The 16,112-nt window shown below is 38.5% G+C and overlaps 3 protein-coding genes across 4 annotated transcripts in view; all 3 read left to right on the top strand.

The window, feature by feature from the left end:
- The first annotated feature begins 334 nt into the window (after positions 1–334).
- On the top strand, positions 335–9,263 carry LOC107698941 (gastrula zinc finger protein XlCGF57.1-like). Its single transcript, XM_016500081.1, has 3 exons — positions 335–747; positions 2,386–3,376; positions 7,692–9,263. The coding sequence occupies exons 1-3, from the start codon at positions 663–665 to the stop codon at positions 8,494–8,496; spliced, it is 1,881 nt and encodes a 626-aa protein (XP_016355567.1). The 5' UTR covers positions 335–662; the 3' UTR covers positions 8,497–9,263.
- LOC107698959 (gastrula zinc finger protein XlCGF8.2DB-like) overlaps positions 5,100–16,112 on the top strand; it is a 31,413-nt gene continuing 20,400 nt past the window's right edge. The window contains exons 1-2 of one of the 2 annotated variants that reach the window (XR_001635399.1): positions 5,100–5,248; positions 7,487–7,598. The gene's annotated coding sequence lies outside the window, so the exon portion shown is untranslated. Of the gene's footprint in view, positions 5,249–7,486; positions 7,599–16,112 lie in introns of those variants that run through there. The other variant, XM_016500101.1, reaches the window with a different exon arrangement.
- On the top strand, positions 13,251–14,618 carry LOC107698958 (zinc finger protein 239-like). The gene is made up of 2 exons (XM_016500100.1): positions 13,251–13,257; positions 13,392–14,618. Exon 2 carries the CDS (start codon positions 13,412–13,414, stop codon positions 14,393–14,395), a length of 984 nt encoding a protein of 327 aa, XP_016355586.1. The 5' UTR covers positions 13,251–13,257; positions 13,392–13,411; the 3' UTR covers positions 14,396–14,618.

Here is a 16,112-nt window from a genome sequence, read left to right as displayed (position 1 = left end):
GAGGTGTGTGTGTGTGTGTTAATGTGTGTGTGTGTGTGTGTGAGTGAGTGTTGTGTGTGTGTTAGTGTGTGTGAGAGTGAGTGAGTGTGTGTGTGTGTGTGTGTGTGTGTCTGTGTTGTGTATTACATGTTTATTGCCAAGTTAACTGTTCATGAGATGATTACTTTATATCCCTGTGTCACTGCATTAAAGCTAGTGATGTCTTGATTAATTAGTGTGGTTTGTAGCCGTTCTTGTTTTAAAGTGAGATAAACTGTGCAAGTGGATGATTGAATTGCATTTTGCTTTCTACAGGTCATACTGTACCCCATAATGAAAGAAAGAAAGAAATATTCAATTCTGTTGTTTTCAAAAAAACGTTTTTAGAACCATTAAGAGTTTTTGCATTGTGACATTAATTTCAAAACCGTTAAATATCTGTGCAACCCAGCGTTTATCCTTTTAATTACAATGCATTTCTAATAAAAAGACAAAAGCAGATGTTTAACAGTTAAAACGCATTGCATTGCCGTGATTTTGCAGAAAACATACTGATTTGTTCATTGTTTAAATGACTTGGCAGCTCTGGACCTCCGTATCTCAGCAGAGATCTGGACCTTCAGTGAAGCGTCTCCCTCATGATCTGGGATTATATAAGGCAGGAATAACTATAATAATCTAACATGGAGTTTGTCAGAGTGCTGATTGGGAACGCGAGCGATCCAGAACCATTCAAGATATTAAAGGATGACCCTGAGGAACACAGAGGTCGGTCCCCAATTTTGTCAACTTATGGTTATTGCTGAAGCTACTCAGTTATATAAATCATATATGTAATAAGATACCATTTGTGACCCTGGAGCACAAAACCAGTCATAAGAGTAAATTTTTGAAAGCTGAATAAATAAGCTTTTTTTTTTAGTACAAAAATCTGAACACTGGATGAAGTCCGTTTCAAAATTCTTTTTTTTTTTGACATATTAGAGTCAAATGTTTTTACAGAGGGAATTTTGGGTATCTAATTTTTTGTCACTCCATAATTCAGAAAATACTTAAAACAGACAGAAAACAATATATTTTCGCGTTTTTTGGGGGCATGAAATGTTGTGTATAATCAAGCAAATTATATGCGAACAAATCCCTCTGTAAAAACCTTCAGGATATAGACTATAGGAATAAAAATGTAAAGTTTGGTGTGTGTAAGTGCTACTGAAGACGAGATTTATGGCTCAGTGTAGGAGAAAAAAATCATTTTGAGAAAACAGCCTTTAAAAATATGTATTGTAATTGAAATCTGTTGACACAAATAGATAAAGTGCTATAAAATATCTACTCGCCCTCCGAGAAAAGTTGATCTAGTTCACATATTCACACACGTTCAGCATTAGCTTATTAGGTTTACATTGAAAGTTTATGAATTAAATGCTTACATTTTTGTAATCTGTCTCTAAATGTTTGTGTCTCAGGAGATACGTCGCTCTTTTAGGGGTATAAATCAAGATATAATAACATACATATAGACTGAGATTTTGTGACTTGTGTTTCAGAAAATCTAATCTTTTTGTAATCTTGACCAAATGCATATCCTGGGACAGGTCTGACAGTCAAGGTTCCATATTTGGTGACTGTTTTGAAATAGAAGTGATATTGTGACAGAAAATGATTGATTTGTGACAGAAAACAGCATCAGAAAAATTCAAGAGTTTGAGTGTCACCCAGTGGTTATTTTCGGTATTGTGCCCAAACTAAATCTCACAGGAACCACATTTTTTGTGATATCAACTTCAAATTCGGAACATAGCTTGGTTAGACATATGGCTTTGATTTTATAGCAACATATTTTATAAAATGTTTATTTTATATAAAATATAAACAAATTAGTATGCTACATTATCTTTACTGCAAACTTAAACTTCTATAACTGTATACTTTCTTTTTTTAAATGCTTTCACTTCAGCAATAATCTGCTGTGTGTCTTCTTTAAAAAGAGACCAACCTTTGGTCTGTCTTCCAAAGCGTTCAGGAATGTTTTTAGAAGCATTGATAAACACGTGTTCTGTTTTCAGAAGCGACATATCCTGGAGATACAAACATTAAAATCAACAATAAGAATAGTATTATCTGAGTCCTTATAAGATGGGAAATAGCAATACATTTATTTTCTGATGTCTCTTTATGGTTTTGTCCTTTTTAGGGTTAAGTGCATCGTACAGGTATTTAAAGTGCATATTTTCTTGTCAAATTGAAACACTGCATGCACTATTTATACTACAAAACGGTATTGAATAGTGCATAAGTACGTCAATTGAGATGCACCTGAAGGTTTCGAGGTAAATAAAAAAAGCAGACAAAAGTGCATCGTTGCTGCATTGCTTGCTAGTGTTAGATCTTTTGTGTTCATTTCAGACCTGGTAGAGGTGAAGGAGGAAAGTCAAGAGCTGAATGAAGTAGAGGAGAAACATCCGTTCGAGGAGCCTCGTGCAATCATAACCAGTGAGAAATCCTCCAGTCGCACACAGACTGAAAATAAAAGCACGCAGAAAACAGCGCTCATCTGTTCTCACTGCGGAAAGAGTTTTAGACAGAGAGGACACCTTGATGATCACATAAGGACTCACACCGGAGAGAAGCCTTACGCGTGCCTTCACTGCGGGAAGAGCTTCACGCATAAAGGAAACCTTAAGGATCACATGAGGATTCACTCGGGAGAGAGACGGTTCGCGTGTCAGCACTGCGGGAAGAGGTTCACGCATAAAGCCAACCTCACGGATCACATCCGGATCCACACGGGAGAGAAGCCGTTCTCCTGCGATCAGTGCGGGAAGAGCTTCACACACGCCACGAGTCTGAAGACTCACCTGCTGTCTCACTCCGGAGAGCGGCCCTTTAGCTGCGATCAGTGCGGACACAAATTCATTCTAGCGGCGCACCTGAAGAGACACCTGAGGATCCACACCAACGAGAGGCCCTACGTGTGCTCCTTCTGCGGGAAGAGCTTCTTGTGGCTCTGTTATTTTAAAGACCACCAGAAGAAGCACACGGGCGTGAAAGCTCACGTGTGCTCCGAGTGCGGCAGCGCCTTCACGAGAGCCAGCGAGCTGAGGATGCACCAGAGGACCCACACCGGAGAAAAACCCTACACCTGCTCGTGCTGCGGAAAGAGCTTCGCAGAGTCCGGAAACCTGAAGAAACACGAGCGTGTTCACACCGGAGAGAAGCCCTACCAGTGTCCCTCCTGTGGAGGCAGTTTCAGCCAGTTCAGCCATTTGCTGAGACATTTAAAGCAGCAGAGCTGTCCGAAGCTGACGCAGTTCTTCTTCAGGCCTCCGGATGAACAGAGCTCGTCCTCAGGTGCAACACTGGCGATTGAATCAAAGGTGGAATTTCTGCCAGAATAGCAGTGCGGATGGTGATATTTATTGAGAGAGGTGTATCTGCTGACAAAGTCGGTCTGGGATCACCTCGAAGAATTTTATTGAAAATAAAACGTCAGGCAGTTACTGTATCTGTTATTATAATTGTGTCCCTGGAGCACAAAAGCAGTGTTAAGTCGCTGGGGTATATTTGTAGCAATAGCCAACAATACATTGTATGGGTCAAAATTATGCATTTTTTTTTTATGCCAAAAATCATTAGGATATTAAGTAAAGATCATGTTCCATGAAGATATTTTGTAAATTTCCTACCGTAAATATATCAAAACTTAATTTTTGATTAGTAATATGCATTGCTAAGAACTTCATTTGGACAACTTTAAAGATGATTTTCTCAATATTTAGATTTTTTTGCACCCTCAGATTCCAGATTTTCAAATAGTTGTATCTCGGCCAAATATTGTCCTATCCTAACAAACCATACATTAATGGAAAGCTATTTATTCAGCTTTCAGATGATGTATACATCTCAGTTTAAAAAAATTGGCCCTTATGACTGGTTTTGTGCTCCAGGGTCACGTGTCATGTTTTATCTAAGCTGGATTTAGTAATGGAAATATCCACAGAAGCTGACATGGCAGACATCATCTGAGAGCGTAATGTTTTAAATGCATTCCTTTGAGTGATGATGTTTAGGCGATGAGCATGAATAGATCAGAGCAGTAGGTTGCTGTGAAGTGCCATGTTTTAGAGGTGTTTCTCTTATGTTGAAGTAGCAGTGGTACAAAAGACACGGTTGATGTGGGATGGTTCTCTCAGAAATGAAACTTCTGTCATCATCATCATCATCATCACCTCTCTCACGTGTCACATAGCTATTATTTGTTCTGACTGTCAAGCTTTAAAAAGGACAAGAACGTACAGTAAGTGAAGATTTGCTTTCCAAAACCCCTTTTGTTTTCCGTGCTAGAAGGAAGTTTGGAGTAACATTGTAACACTAGATTGTGACAAATGTTGATTTTAAAGTGACCTGTGCCTTTCTATCAGTCGTAGTGGAGCACTGAAGAGCAATGAGATCAGTAAGATTTAGGTGATTTAGTCTCAGGTAGATCATGAGACCATGAGTTTGATTCCCAAGTGAACTGAATGTGTGTCAGCCTTCAGTGCATTCTGTGCATCGCTCTGGACAAAAGTGTGTTCAGACTTAATAAATGTTTAATGCTTGTTCACCTTTAGAAACTCTCATGGATAAAGTTAATTTGCCATTTTTGTGTACTTGGTTTGCAGCTTATATACAGAATTTTCAGTATTCTTACAGTTCACATTTATACACACTTCACATTTTATATTTAATAAAGATATCCCTTTACCAAATCATATGCTGCCACAAAATAAAATTAGTTTTTATTAATTGTCAGTGTTTTTGCATTGCATACAAACCATATATGAATTCTCTCGTCACTTTTAAAGATAATTTTTCCACGAGGGCAACTTGCAGTGCATAAGTCCAGCCTTTCAATAGTTAATAACCCAGCAAGCTTGGGGTTAACTGTTACTAAAAGTCTGGGCTTTGTTTGTGTTTTTAACTCAAAATGGGTTGGAAATTAAAATCAAACACCCGCAAATTTACTACAGCAACAACACTGGCTACAGTCATAATCAATAAGTGAAAATTGATAAGAAAACATAAGAAAATAAAAATGTAGACAAAAGTACAAACAACATATGTGTATGTGAATGAGGAACCCAGCTCTCCCTGCGCATCGAAGCTCCATTCCAGCAGGTGGCGGTAGTTCATCCTAAGTGTCTTTGCTCACTGCTAATAACAACACATTCCATAGAAGAAGTAGAAACAGCGCGAACTCTTCAGTCCTCTGATCTTGTTCTGTTGTTTGGTAAGTGCTGGTTTTACTTCAGTTTAATCATTGTTCTCATGGTTTAGATGTTGTGAGTAATTTTAATGTCTAGCAGTTGGCTCTCTGTAACAATAATGCCAGAGAGCATTTGGTGGCATTTAAAGATTTCTTTTCATTGCAAAATGTCTTCTGTCATTCACGGAGTTTAGCGGATTTAAATCAGGTTTGCTTTGTTTGCCAGGCTGGAGCTGAATCAACAATTTGCTTTTAATTATACCTTAATACTGTAAATTACCCATACGCTTAATGTGGTATTAGAAACTTTCCCTATTATATATGCTGATTAGATGGCTACCTAAAATTAGTTAGCGTTAAGGTAATTCACCAGTCATTTTTAACTGGCTAGTTTATATATAAAATCAAATATAAATTTAGTTGAGTGGCATGAGAGTTTGCAAACCTATTTAAATTCAGTTTTCACTCCTGAAACTTTGCAGTTGCTCCTCTTAGCGTCATGAAAAATAATTAAGTAAATACTAGATTCTATACGGAAGCGAACAAACACAGAACCATGCGATAGATTTATGCATGATCTCTTAATGTCTTAGATTTAATCAGTAAATTCAGTTTGAAGAATAAAATAATATATGGCTGTTAACAATCATGTTATTTATCATTACAATAGCTCTACTTTTTGTATACAGTATCAGGTCTCATTTAAGACATTTCATTTATGTTGAATTGTTCAATAATGTTGAAGTTGCATGGAGTAGGGCTGCAACAAACAATTATTTCAGCTTTTGCAGTTATTTACAATATTGAGTTATACATATTCTAGCTAATAAATAAAAAAAGGAAATCAGCTTTTGAAAATGTCAAAATTATTACTTATACGATTACAATTATTATACAATTAATTTTTTACAATATATAGCAGGAGGACAGTGGCACACAAAATAAGATGACAGGCATTGAGGCATTCTCATTCACCATTAATTAACCGAATGAAGAAGTGATGCATTCTGCCTAACATCTGCTTTTGTAAGTCAAATAGAAACAAAATAAAGGTAAGCAATAAGTCGTTTTATTTTTGGAAAACTATGAATTTTTTTTATTCACATCCTCACTTATAATACCTTATCAAAACAGTCCTGAGCTAGCTGCTTTCTTAACCGCTTGTTTTTCACCGCTGTCATGTTTGGTTTGCGTGTATTCTGTAATTGAGAGGAAAACACACATAACATATTTACATATTCCTCTAAATGCCGCGCCATCACGGAAGGCTCCGGACGTTTAACAGTAAACCCTCAACAAACACAGAACGTTCCCCTAACGTTAGTTTTTGGTTCCCGTTTAGTTATTATTTTGAGAACCAAATACTAACGTTCGAGGAACATCCTTTTTAGGTTATATTTGTTTTTGTAACCATAAAATAACATCCCCAGAACGTTGCATGGTGGTTATTAAATAACATAAAAAAGAACTTATAGAGAATGTTCCCTCATGGTTATTTTTCGGTTATTAATTTGCAAACATAAAATAACGTTCCCAGAATGTTGCAGGGTGGTTGTTTTTAAAATAACCTAAAAATAACTGGTACAGAATGTTCCCTAATGGTTATTCCCAGGTTATTTTTATAACCCTGTAAGACCGGGAAGATTTGGGTTCATTCATAAATTCGTACGACCTTACTTTCACGCTGTGCAAATACAAACTGGAAGGCATAAGACAACTAGCACAGTCCTGAAAAAGGAGCGGGGCTACATGTATTTTGTAGAGACGTTCCACATGAAATGCATGAAGTAAGATGTAAGTAGAATAATTAAATTTGTCTATTTGGATGTAATACAATAAAAACAAATTTTCAGCAATAGCAATAATGATTAAAGAAGGTTAAGAGGTGGTGTAAGCAAGTTTAGTTTGTAGGAGAATTTTAACAGTAGCTAAGTTAGCTAAATATGACTACCTGCAGTAATTTAAAAGGGGTCTGTCTATAAAACCTCGTCCACTTCACGAAGTGGAACGCACAGCCCTTCTCATAAACACCGTGTCTTCTTCTGTTGGAGTGCATCCGAGAGGGCCCAATTACAGTCTTTCGCTACAGCGGTCTACTGTGGTCAAACCGCGTTATTGCAGGCCCTAACATTTGGTCATATGACATCAAAAGTCTATTCAACAACAAAAATATTTGTAGACAATTTTTTGTTGTCAATAATATTGACTAATCATTTCAGCCCTAATATGGAGTCATGTATAGCTTAATTACCTTTTTTTCAGATCTGGTCCTCCATACTGCATAGCAATGAGCTGTGACATAGTGAAGATGGAGTGTATTAAAGAGGAGAATGATGATGATACATGCCATCAGTGTGGAAAGAGCTTGTCATGTAAAGCATAGCAATGAGCTGTGACATAGTGAAGATGGAGTGTATTAAAGAGGAGAATGATGATGATACATGCCATACATGCTGATACATGCAAGTCTCAAAGAACACATGAGAATTCACACCGGAGAGAAACCGTTCACATGCCCTCAGTGTGGAAAGAGATTTTCACGTAAAAGATGCTTTGTGCTTCACATAAGGCTTCACACCGGCGTGAAGCCGTTTGCGTGTCAGCAGTGTGGAAAGAGTTTCTCATGTCGAGGAACCCTTAAGGCTCATTTAAGGTTTCACAGTAATGAAAAACCGTTCAAGTGTCCTCAGTGTGAAAAGAGTTTTTTAATTAAAAGAGTCCTTGAGGATCACATAAGAATTCACACCGGAGAGAAGCCGTTCACATGTGATCAGTGCGGAAAGAGTTACAAATGGTCAAATAGTCTCAGAGTTCATAAACTCCTTCACTCCGGAGAAAAGCCATTTAAGTGTGATCAGTGCGATAAGAGGTTTGTTCTGAAAAAAGACCTAAAGGCCCACATGAAAACTCACACTAAAGAGAAGCCTTACTTGTGTTCTGTTTGTGGAAAGAGTTTTGCATGGCTGGACTGTTTTAAAGACCATCTGAAAATACACTCTGGTGTGAAAGAGTATTTGTGCGCAGATTGTGGAAAAGCCTTTATTACAGCCACTCAGCTGAAAGTGCACCGCAGGATCCATACTGGAGAAAAACCTTACAAGTGCTCACATTGTGAGAAGAGTTTTGGACAGTTAGGAGGCCTGCAAAACCATGAGAGAATCCACACTGGAGAGAAACCATTCCAGTGGCATCAGTGCGGCAAGAGATTCGGACATTCCGGAACTGCACTGACTCACACAAAGAAGCACTGCCCAAAATTAAAGTCAATATGACTGAAGAAACAAGACCTTAAGAGCTCAAGGAATTAAAAAGTGCTACCTTTTTTGTGATTATTGTTTCACTCTATCCTGTTATCCTGGTTCTCTTCCTATCTTACAAATAGACAATACTACATTGCTATAAACAATTATAACTCCTCCACTGCTTTACTTAGACAGGGTGTTCCCCAGGGCTCTGTTCTCGGCCCATTACTGTTTATTATTTACATTATGCCCCTTGGACATATTATTCGTTATTATGGTTTTCATTATCACTGTTGTGCTGATGATATTCAGAAATACTGTATACCGCTTGCCGTTTGGATTCTATCCACCAGACCACATCACTATGTGTGTTAATGAGTTAAAGACATGGCTAAATTCCAATTTTTTAAGTTTGAACTTGAGCAAGACAGAAATTTTAATTACTGTCCCCCCAACTCTAACTAAAAATATAACTAATATTCCCAGCTTTAACCTTGATGCTACAACAATTTTTCCATCTGCCACCATTAGAAATTTGGGCATTACTCTTGATCCTTCACTGACCCTGGATGTTTACATCAGTAAACTTTTTAAAGTTGCATTTCTTCAGTTTCACCGTATAGCCCAACTAGATTTTGTCTGTATTCAATGGGCAGCAGGTCATTTTCTGTCATGGCTCCTAAGCTATGGAACCCTTTATCACTGGCACTGAGGACAACAACCTCACTGTCTGAATTTAAATCACAACTTAAAGCCTAATTGTTTACCCAACACCTACCAGTCATAATTATGTTTCTTTAGACCCTTTCCAACTCTTTTTCTACCAATTGGAATGCTTTCTCAAAGTATTTTTGTTACGTGTATCTGCCTTGCATTTACTGCTCTTTATTTTTATTTGTTTGTTTATACTATCCATTTTTTATGTTTTTTACTCAATCCTATGCTATGTGTCTTTGCTTTATAATGATATGCAACTGCGATCATTTTTGGACTGGGCAAATGTCTACTGTCCACTTAACTGATAAACTGAATTGATTGTCTGTGACTATGTGAAATGACTGTTCTTTGCGTTACTGCTTATGCAAAGTATCCTTGAGCCTGGGAAATGCGCTATATAAATTAAACATTATTATTATTATTATTATTTGTAATTCAAATGTGAAAAATGTCCATAGTACCCTGGTGAAGCATGCACTCATTTACAGAATAAAAGTGACCTGTAGTAGTTACAAATCTTTATTGATTTATGATTTAGATACTTGAATTACTGTAATTACTTGGATGTTTAACATGTTCTTAAGTTGCTAATGTTTCTTATAGTTCACTACTGCTTTGAGGTTCATCAGGTCAGTGAAATAACTGTTAAAACATCTGCTCCAGAGATGTATTTTTTTATGAAAATAAATATTACACCATGAGCACTGAACTCGAGTCATTCTTCATAGTCATATGGTCTGGGGAGACTATCTTCAAAAAAGTATCTATGGCATTAGGTACATTCCTCATAGAACCATATAATGTAGTGTTTATAAGAGCAGTGCTGCTTGTTGTACAGGGGTAACCACTTTATTTCTGCTGTTCCATAAGCGTCATTTTTAAACAACTTTTAGTTTTTGTCAAAACTTGAGTTTGAAAATCTTTAAGTCATAATTTTACAGTCATTCTACATTTTAGAATGTTACACATGGCTTAAAAACAACCCAATTTGGGTCATTTTGGCAACCCAGCAATGGGTCAAAAAGGGAAGTTTTGTAGGCTTTTGTCCCATCTTGTTTGGGTTAAATGTTTGACCTAATAGCTTAAAAATTGTAATCAAACACACATATTTATCACAGCAACAACACTAGCTACAATCATAAGTTAAAATTGATAAGAAAACCTAAGAAAATAAAAAATATAGACAGATTTAAATACAACATGCACATGTGTATGTGAATGAGAAATCCAGCATTTCTTTCTTTCTTAGCAAAACAGAGAATTTTGTCTTTCATTATCTCAAGTCTCTCATTATAACAAACAAAGTGTAACATGATGTTAATAAGAGATCCATTGTGCAGTGTAGAGCTTCATTAACGGAACTTTGTGACATCACAAACTGAAATGAATGACAGCTTTATTATTATTATTATAAAGGGAGCGTGCTTTGCACACTTTCTTGGCTAATCCATTCAGAATTTGAATTTGTTTTTTATGATGCTAAGAGCACCAGCGATCGCTTACACACTGCAACGTTTCGGGAGAGATGTATAAATGCAGCATTTACGGTTGGTCAAAAGTTTGCATACACCTTGCAGAGTCTGCAAAATGTTCATTATTCTACCAAAGTAAGAGGGATCACACAAAATGCATGCAATTTTTTATTTAGTACTGACCGCAATACGATATTTCACATAAAAGATGTTTACATATAGTCAACAAGAGGAAATAGTTGAATTGATAAAAATGACCCCCTTCAAAAGTTTACATACACTGGGTTCTTAATACTGTGTTGTTACCTGAATGATCCACAGCTGTGTTTTTTTGTTTAGTGATAGTTGTTCATGAGTCATTTGTCTTGAACAGTTAAACTGCCTGCTGTTCTTCAGAAAAATCCTTCAGGTTCACAAATTATTTGGCTTTTCAGCATTTTTGTGTATTTGAACCCTTTCCAACAATGACTGAATGATTTTGAGACCCATCTGTCCACACTGAGGACAACTGAGGTGTAACGTGCTAGTGCTGATACTAAGCGCACAACGAAGAAGTAAATCCCAAAAATAGGCTTTTAATAATAAATCCACAAGGAATCCAGGAGCTGGGGTAGCACAACACAATAGAATAAAACAATAACCGGTGAGGACAGAACAGAAAGGGGGAGAACTTATACAAAAGCAAGAGAGGGGCTAATCACTTAATTAACAAGACACAGGTGAACCTAATGAACTAATAAGGGCAACTCAGGAAAACTAGGTCAGAGGAACAAAATACGTATCAGGAACAGGGAAAAACACAGCTAAAAGTCCATGACGGTGACAGTTCACCCCCCTCCCGGTGGGGGCTCTGGAGAAGGGTGTGGAGCAGGAAAAAGGCAGAAACAAAAAGAGTCCATGGGGGAGTAGAAGGTAGGGGGGAGCAGGAGGAGCCAGATGTTGGTCAAGAGACCAACCAGGACGAGGCCCCAGGGCAGAGTCGAGGGAGGGAGGAGCCATGGTGGAGGATTGGCAGACAATACCCTGGGGACGAGAGATGGCGACGGAACCGCTGGGGGTGGAGACCCATGTGGAGCCAAGCAGACGGAGAGCCAGGGTGACACCTGAGGATCCGGAGGGCCAAGGCAGAGCTAAAGGCTCAGGCGACCGAGGCGGAGGGGGGCTCCGGAAGCCTGAAGCGGAGCCGGAGCGACTGAGAACAAAGGCAGAGCCGGAAGGAAGGAGGAGCCTGACAGAGCCAGAGGGACGGAGTGACAAGGCGAAGCCAGAGGAGTGGAGTCCCGAGGCAGCGGATGGTTGACGACGGACGAGGGAGCCCGGTGGAGCCAGTAGGATGACGGGCCATGGTGGAGAAGAGGGAGCTAGGAGCCAAGGTGGAGCCGATGGGTCGAAGGACTGAGGTGGAGTTCAGCACTTGGAAGCTGGAGGTGGAGACAGAAGTCACAGGGAGCTTAGGAGACGTAGGAGAGCTGGACGGAACCAGCGGAGACTCGAGACGTAGGAGACGCAGGAATATAAGGTACAACCTCTCCAACCCAGTCTATTATATCCTATTGAAAAATGTCCATAAGTTCCTCAAAATAATGTCCAGAGGCCAGCTGCAGCTCACCCTCAGTGGCTGGAGTGTGGGCAGGGCTTCCCTCCAAGCCCTTGATCTCCACCAGTACTCCCTTATGCACGTGCGATGTAGCTGACTCACACACCTTGTCAGACGTCTCTTGAGGCTCAGGCTCCGGGGCGATGCTTGGCTCAGTAGTAGGTTTATGCGCTGGCTCACATGTTGCGGCAGGCTCAGGCTCTCCGTCTGCGGTGGGCTCTGTGACACTCCCTTGAGGGCCATCCATGGGCAGGTTAGTACGGAACCGCAAAGGTGGTGAGATTAGCCAGTCCTATGAAGTCTCTTGTGTGGTCCTCGAAGGAGCGATCTCCTTGCTCCATGCAGAGGTACTGGACGACAGGGATATCCATTCGGAGAAAAACAAAAGGCAAGGGGGAAAAAAATGCCGCAAAACTTTACCTTTTGGGCCGGATCTTCTGTAACATGCTGGTGCTGATACTAAGCACACGACGAAGAAGTCAATCCCAAAAATAGTCTTTTAATAATAAATCCACAAGGAATCCAGGAGCTGGAGTAGCACAACACAATAGAATCAAACAAAAACTGGCTAGGACCAAACAGAAATGGGGAGAATTTATACAAAAGCAAGAGAGAGGCTAATAACTTAATTAACAAGACACAGGTGAACCTGATGAACTAATCAACGCAACTCAGGAAAACTAGGTCAAAGGAACAAAAGACAGGAGATCAGGAACAGGGAAAAACACAACTAAAAGTCCATGACTGTTACATGAGGGACTCATACGCTATTACAAACTATTACAGAAGGTTCAAATGCTCACTGATGCTCCTGAAGGAAAAACGATGCATTAAGAGCTGGGGGTGTAAACTTTTGAACAGAATGAAGATGTGTACATTTTTCTTATTTTGTCTAATTATCATATTTTTTTATTTAATACTGCCCTTCAGAAGCTACAGAAGATACTTACATGTTTCCCAGAAGACAAAATAAGTTACATTTACCCTGATCTTCAAATTCAAAAAGTACAGTAGCTCTGCTTTGTGCCCAGTTTCAGACACCGTAGTCGTTTAAGTTTTAAAATGCATTTCATTTATATATTGAATTGTTCAATAAAGTTGAAGTGGAATTAATTGTAGAACATAATCTCTTTTTTCAGATCTGGTCCTCCACATAGCAATGAGCTGTGATGTAAAGATGGAGTTTGTTGAAGAGGAGAATGATGATACATGCCATCAGTGTGGAAAGAGCTTGTCATGTAAAGCAAGTCTCAAAGAGCACATGAGAATTCACACCGGAGAGAAACCGTTCACATGCCCTCAGTGTGGAAAGAGTTTCTTACGTAAAGGAGGCTTTAAGATTCACATAAGGATTCACACCGGAGAGAAGCCGTATGTGTGTCAGCACTGTGGAAAGAGCTTTATAAGTCAAGGAACGCTTGGCACTCACTTAAGGTCTCACAGTAATGAGAAACCGTTCAAGTGTCCTCAGTGTGAAAAGAGTTTCAGACGTAAAGACCTCTTCAGTCGTCACATGAGAGTTCACAGTGGAGAAAAGCCTTTCTCATGTCCTCATTGTGGAAAGTATTTTCTAACTAAAACCCACCTTCATACTCACTCACGAATTCACACCGGAGAGAAGCCTTACACATGTGATCAGTGCGGAAAGAGTTTCAAATGGACAAATACTTTCAGAGTTCATAAACTCCTTCACTCCGGAGAAAAGCCATTTAAGTGTGATCAGTGCGATAAGAGGTTTGTTATGAAATCAGACCTAAAGGCCCACATGAAAACTCACACAAAAGAGAAGCCTTACTTGTGTTCTGTTTGTGGAAAGAGGTTTTCATGGCGGCGCTGTTTTAAAGAACATCTAAAAATCCACTCTGGTGTGAAAGAGTATTTGTGCGCAGATTGTGGAAAAGCCTTTATTACAGCCACTCAGCTGAAAGTGCACCGCAGGATCCATACTGGAGAAAAACCTTACAAGTGCTCACATTGTGAGAAGAGTTTCAGATGGTTAGGAACCCTGCAAGACCATGAGAGAATCCACACTGGAGAGAAACCATTCCAGTGCCATCAGTGCGGCAAGAGATTCAGACACAATAGAGCAGCACGGATTCACAGAAATAAGCATTGCCCAAAAGCAAAATCCAAGTCAATATGACTGGAGAAACAAGACCTTAAGAGCTCAACAATTAATTAGTGCTCTATTCTTGCCCTTGTTTTATTGTTATTTGTTATTTTAAATTTCCAAATTACCTAAGTTGTTTGTAGAATGAAAATAACGTGGTTAAGTATTTATGATTGTTCCTACACTTGTATTACTGTAATTATATAAATGTTTAATATGAATGTTTAATATGGACCTTTTTATTAAAACAATTATTCCACCATGAGCACTGAACCAGAGTCATTCTTCATAACCTTCAAACTGACTGGAAGGAACTGTCTTAAGAAAAGTTTCGATGCCATTTTATTTTCATCATATCTCATAATATCGTGTAGATGTAGGGCAGGCTGTGTCCGTTCATGGCGATAATGAAAATATTACAATTAAAAGACTTAAGAACATTCATGTTGAAAAATACATTACAATAAAATATAGAATGAACACCAGTAAACTGAAGTTGTCAAAACTGTTGAAAAAAAAAGAGAAGTTAAAACTGAGCAGCTGATGACACCGTATTGTTCTTTAGAGGATAAAAGGCAATTAATTTAGATCTAGTTGAACAATTTTCATGTGCCTCTGGTCTTAAACTTAATATATTAAAATGTGAAACAATATCAATTCATGACTGGATGATACAGTGCATCTGGAAAGTATTCACAGCACTTCACTTTTTCCACATTTTATGTTACAGCCTTATTCCAAAATGGATTAATTTCATTATTTTCCTCAAAATTCTGCAAACAATACCCCATAATGACAACATTAAAGAAGTACAATAATGAGTTATACATATTCTAAATAATAAATAAAAAAAGGAAATCAGCTTTTGAAAATGTCAAAATGATTACTTACACGATTACAATTATTATATAATTATGTTTTTTACAATACATGGCAGGACAGTGGCACAAAAAAAATAAGATGACAGGCAGAGAGACGTTCTCATTCACTATTAATTAACCGAATGAAGAAGTGATGCATTCTGCCTAACATCTGCTTTTGTAAGTCAAATAGAAACAAAATAAAGGTAAGCGATAAGTTGTTTTGTTTTTGGAAAACTATTAATTTTTTTTATTCACATCCTCACTTATAATACCTTACCAAAACAGTCCTGAGCTAGCTGCTTTCTTAACCGCTTGTTTTTCACTGCTGTCATGTTTGGTTTGCGTGTATTCTGTAATTAAGAGGAAAACGCACATAACATATTTACATATTCATCTAAATGCCGCGCCAGCACGGAAGGCTCTGGATGTTTAACAGTAAACCCCGTGTGTGACGCTGTTTCGTTGTGAAAGCAAAACTACTTTGTTTGGTCTTCCAAAAGAGGACACGACTACAAATCAGTGGCATTTACAACACTGTTCCAGAACACTTCAACCCAAATATTCAGATGTGTGCAGCACATTTTATGGAGGACTGTTTCCTGATCCTGGGAGAGTAGACTACAATGCCGGCTGTTCTGACTCACAGACTGTAAGTACGTTTTTTAGATTTAAATAGGGTGACCATACGTGCCATTTTCCCAGGAGGCGTCCTGGCCAGGATTTCTATATTGCCTAAAATATCAAGGTTTTGGCTTTGTTTGCGTGTGCAGACCGATCGGTGTATGACATCAAAATACCATACAGACAGTTCCTTATGCTTTCAAAATGCTCTCGAGGTATTTTGATGTCATACACCGATCGGTCTGCACACGCAAACAAAGCCAAAA

This window comes from Sinocyclocheilus anshuiensis, unplaced genomic scaffold, assembly GCF_001515605.1.
Source record: "Sinocyclocheilus anshuiensis isolate Anshui unplaced genomic scaffold, SAMN03320099.WGS_v1.1 scaffold270, whole genome shotgun sequence".
Classification (NCBI taxonomy): domain Eukaryota; kingdom Metazoa; phylum Chordata; class Actinopteri; order Cypriniformes; family Cyprinidae; genus Sinocyclocheilus; species Sinocyclocheilus anshuiensis.
The sequence above is the reverse complement of the archived record's forward strand: the minus strand, read 5'-3'. Positions and strand labels throughout refer to the sequence as shown.

Bases quoted from the DNA above. Each gene is read 5' to 3' on its own strand.
- LOC107698941 (XM_016500081.1), top strand. From the start codon at position 663: ATGGAGTTTGTCAGAGTGCTGATTGGGAACGCGAGCGATCCAGAACCA. The intron at 748-2,385 runs GTCGGTCCCCAA...TGTTCATTTCAG, and splicing joins TGACCCTGAGGAACACAGAG to ACCTGGTAGAGGTGAAGGAG. The intron at 3,377-7,691 runs GCAGTGCGGATG...GATACATGCAAG, and splicing joins GTGGAATTTCTGCCAGAATA to TCTCAAAGAACACATGAGAA.
- LOC107698958 (XM_016500100.1), top strand. From the start codon at position 13,412: ATGAGCTGTGATGTAAAGATGGAGTTTGTTGAAGAGGAGAATGATGAT.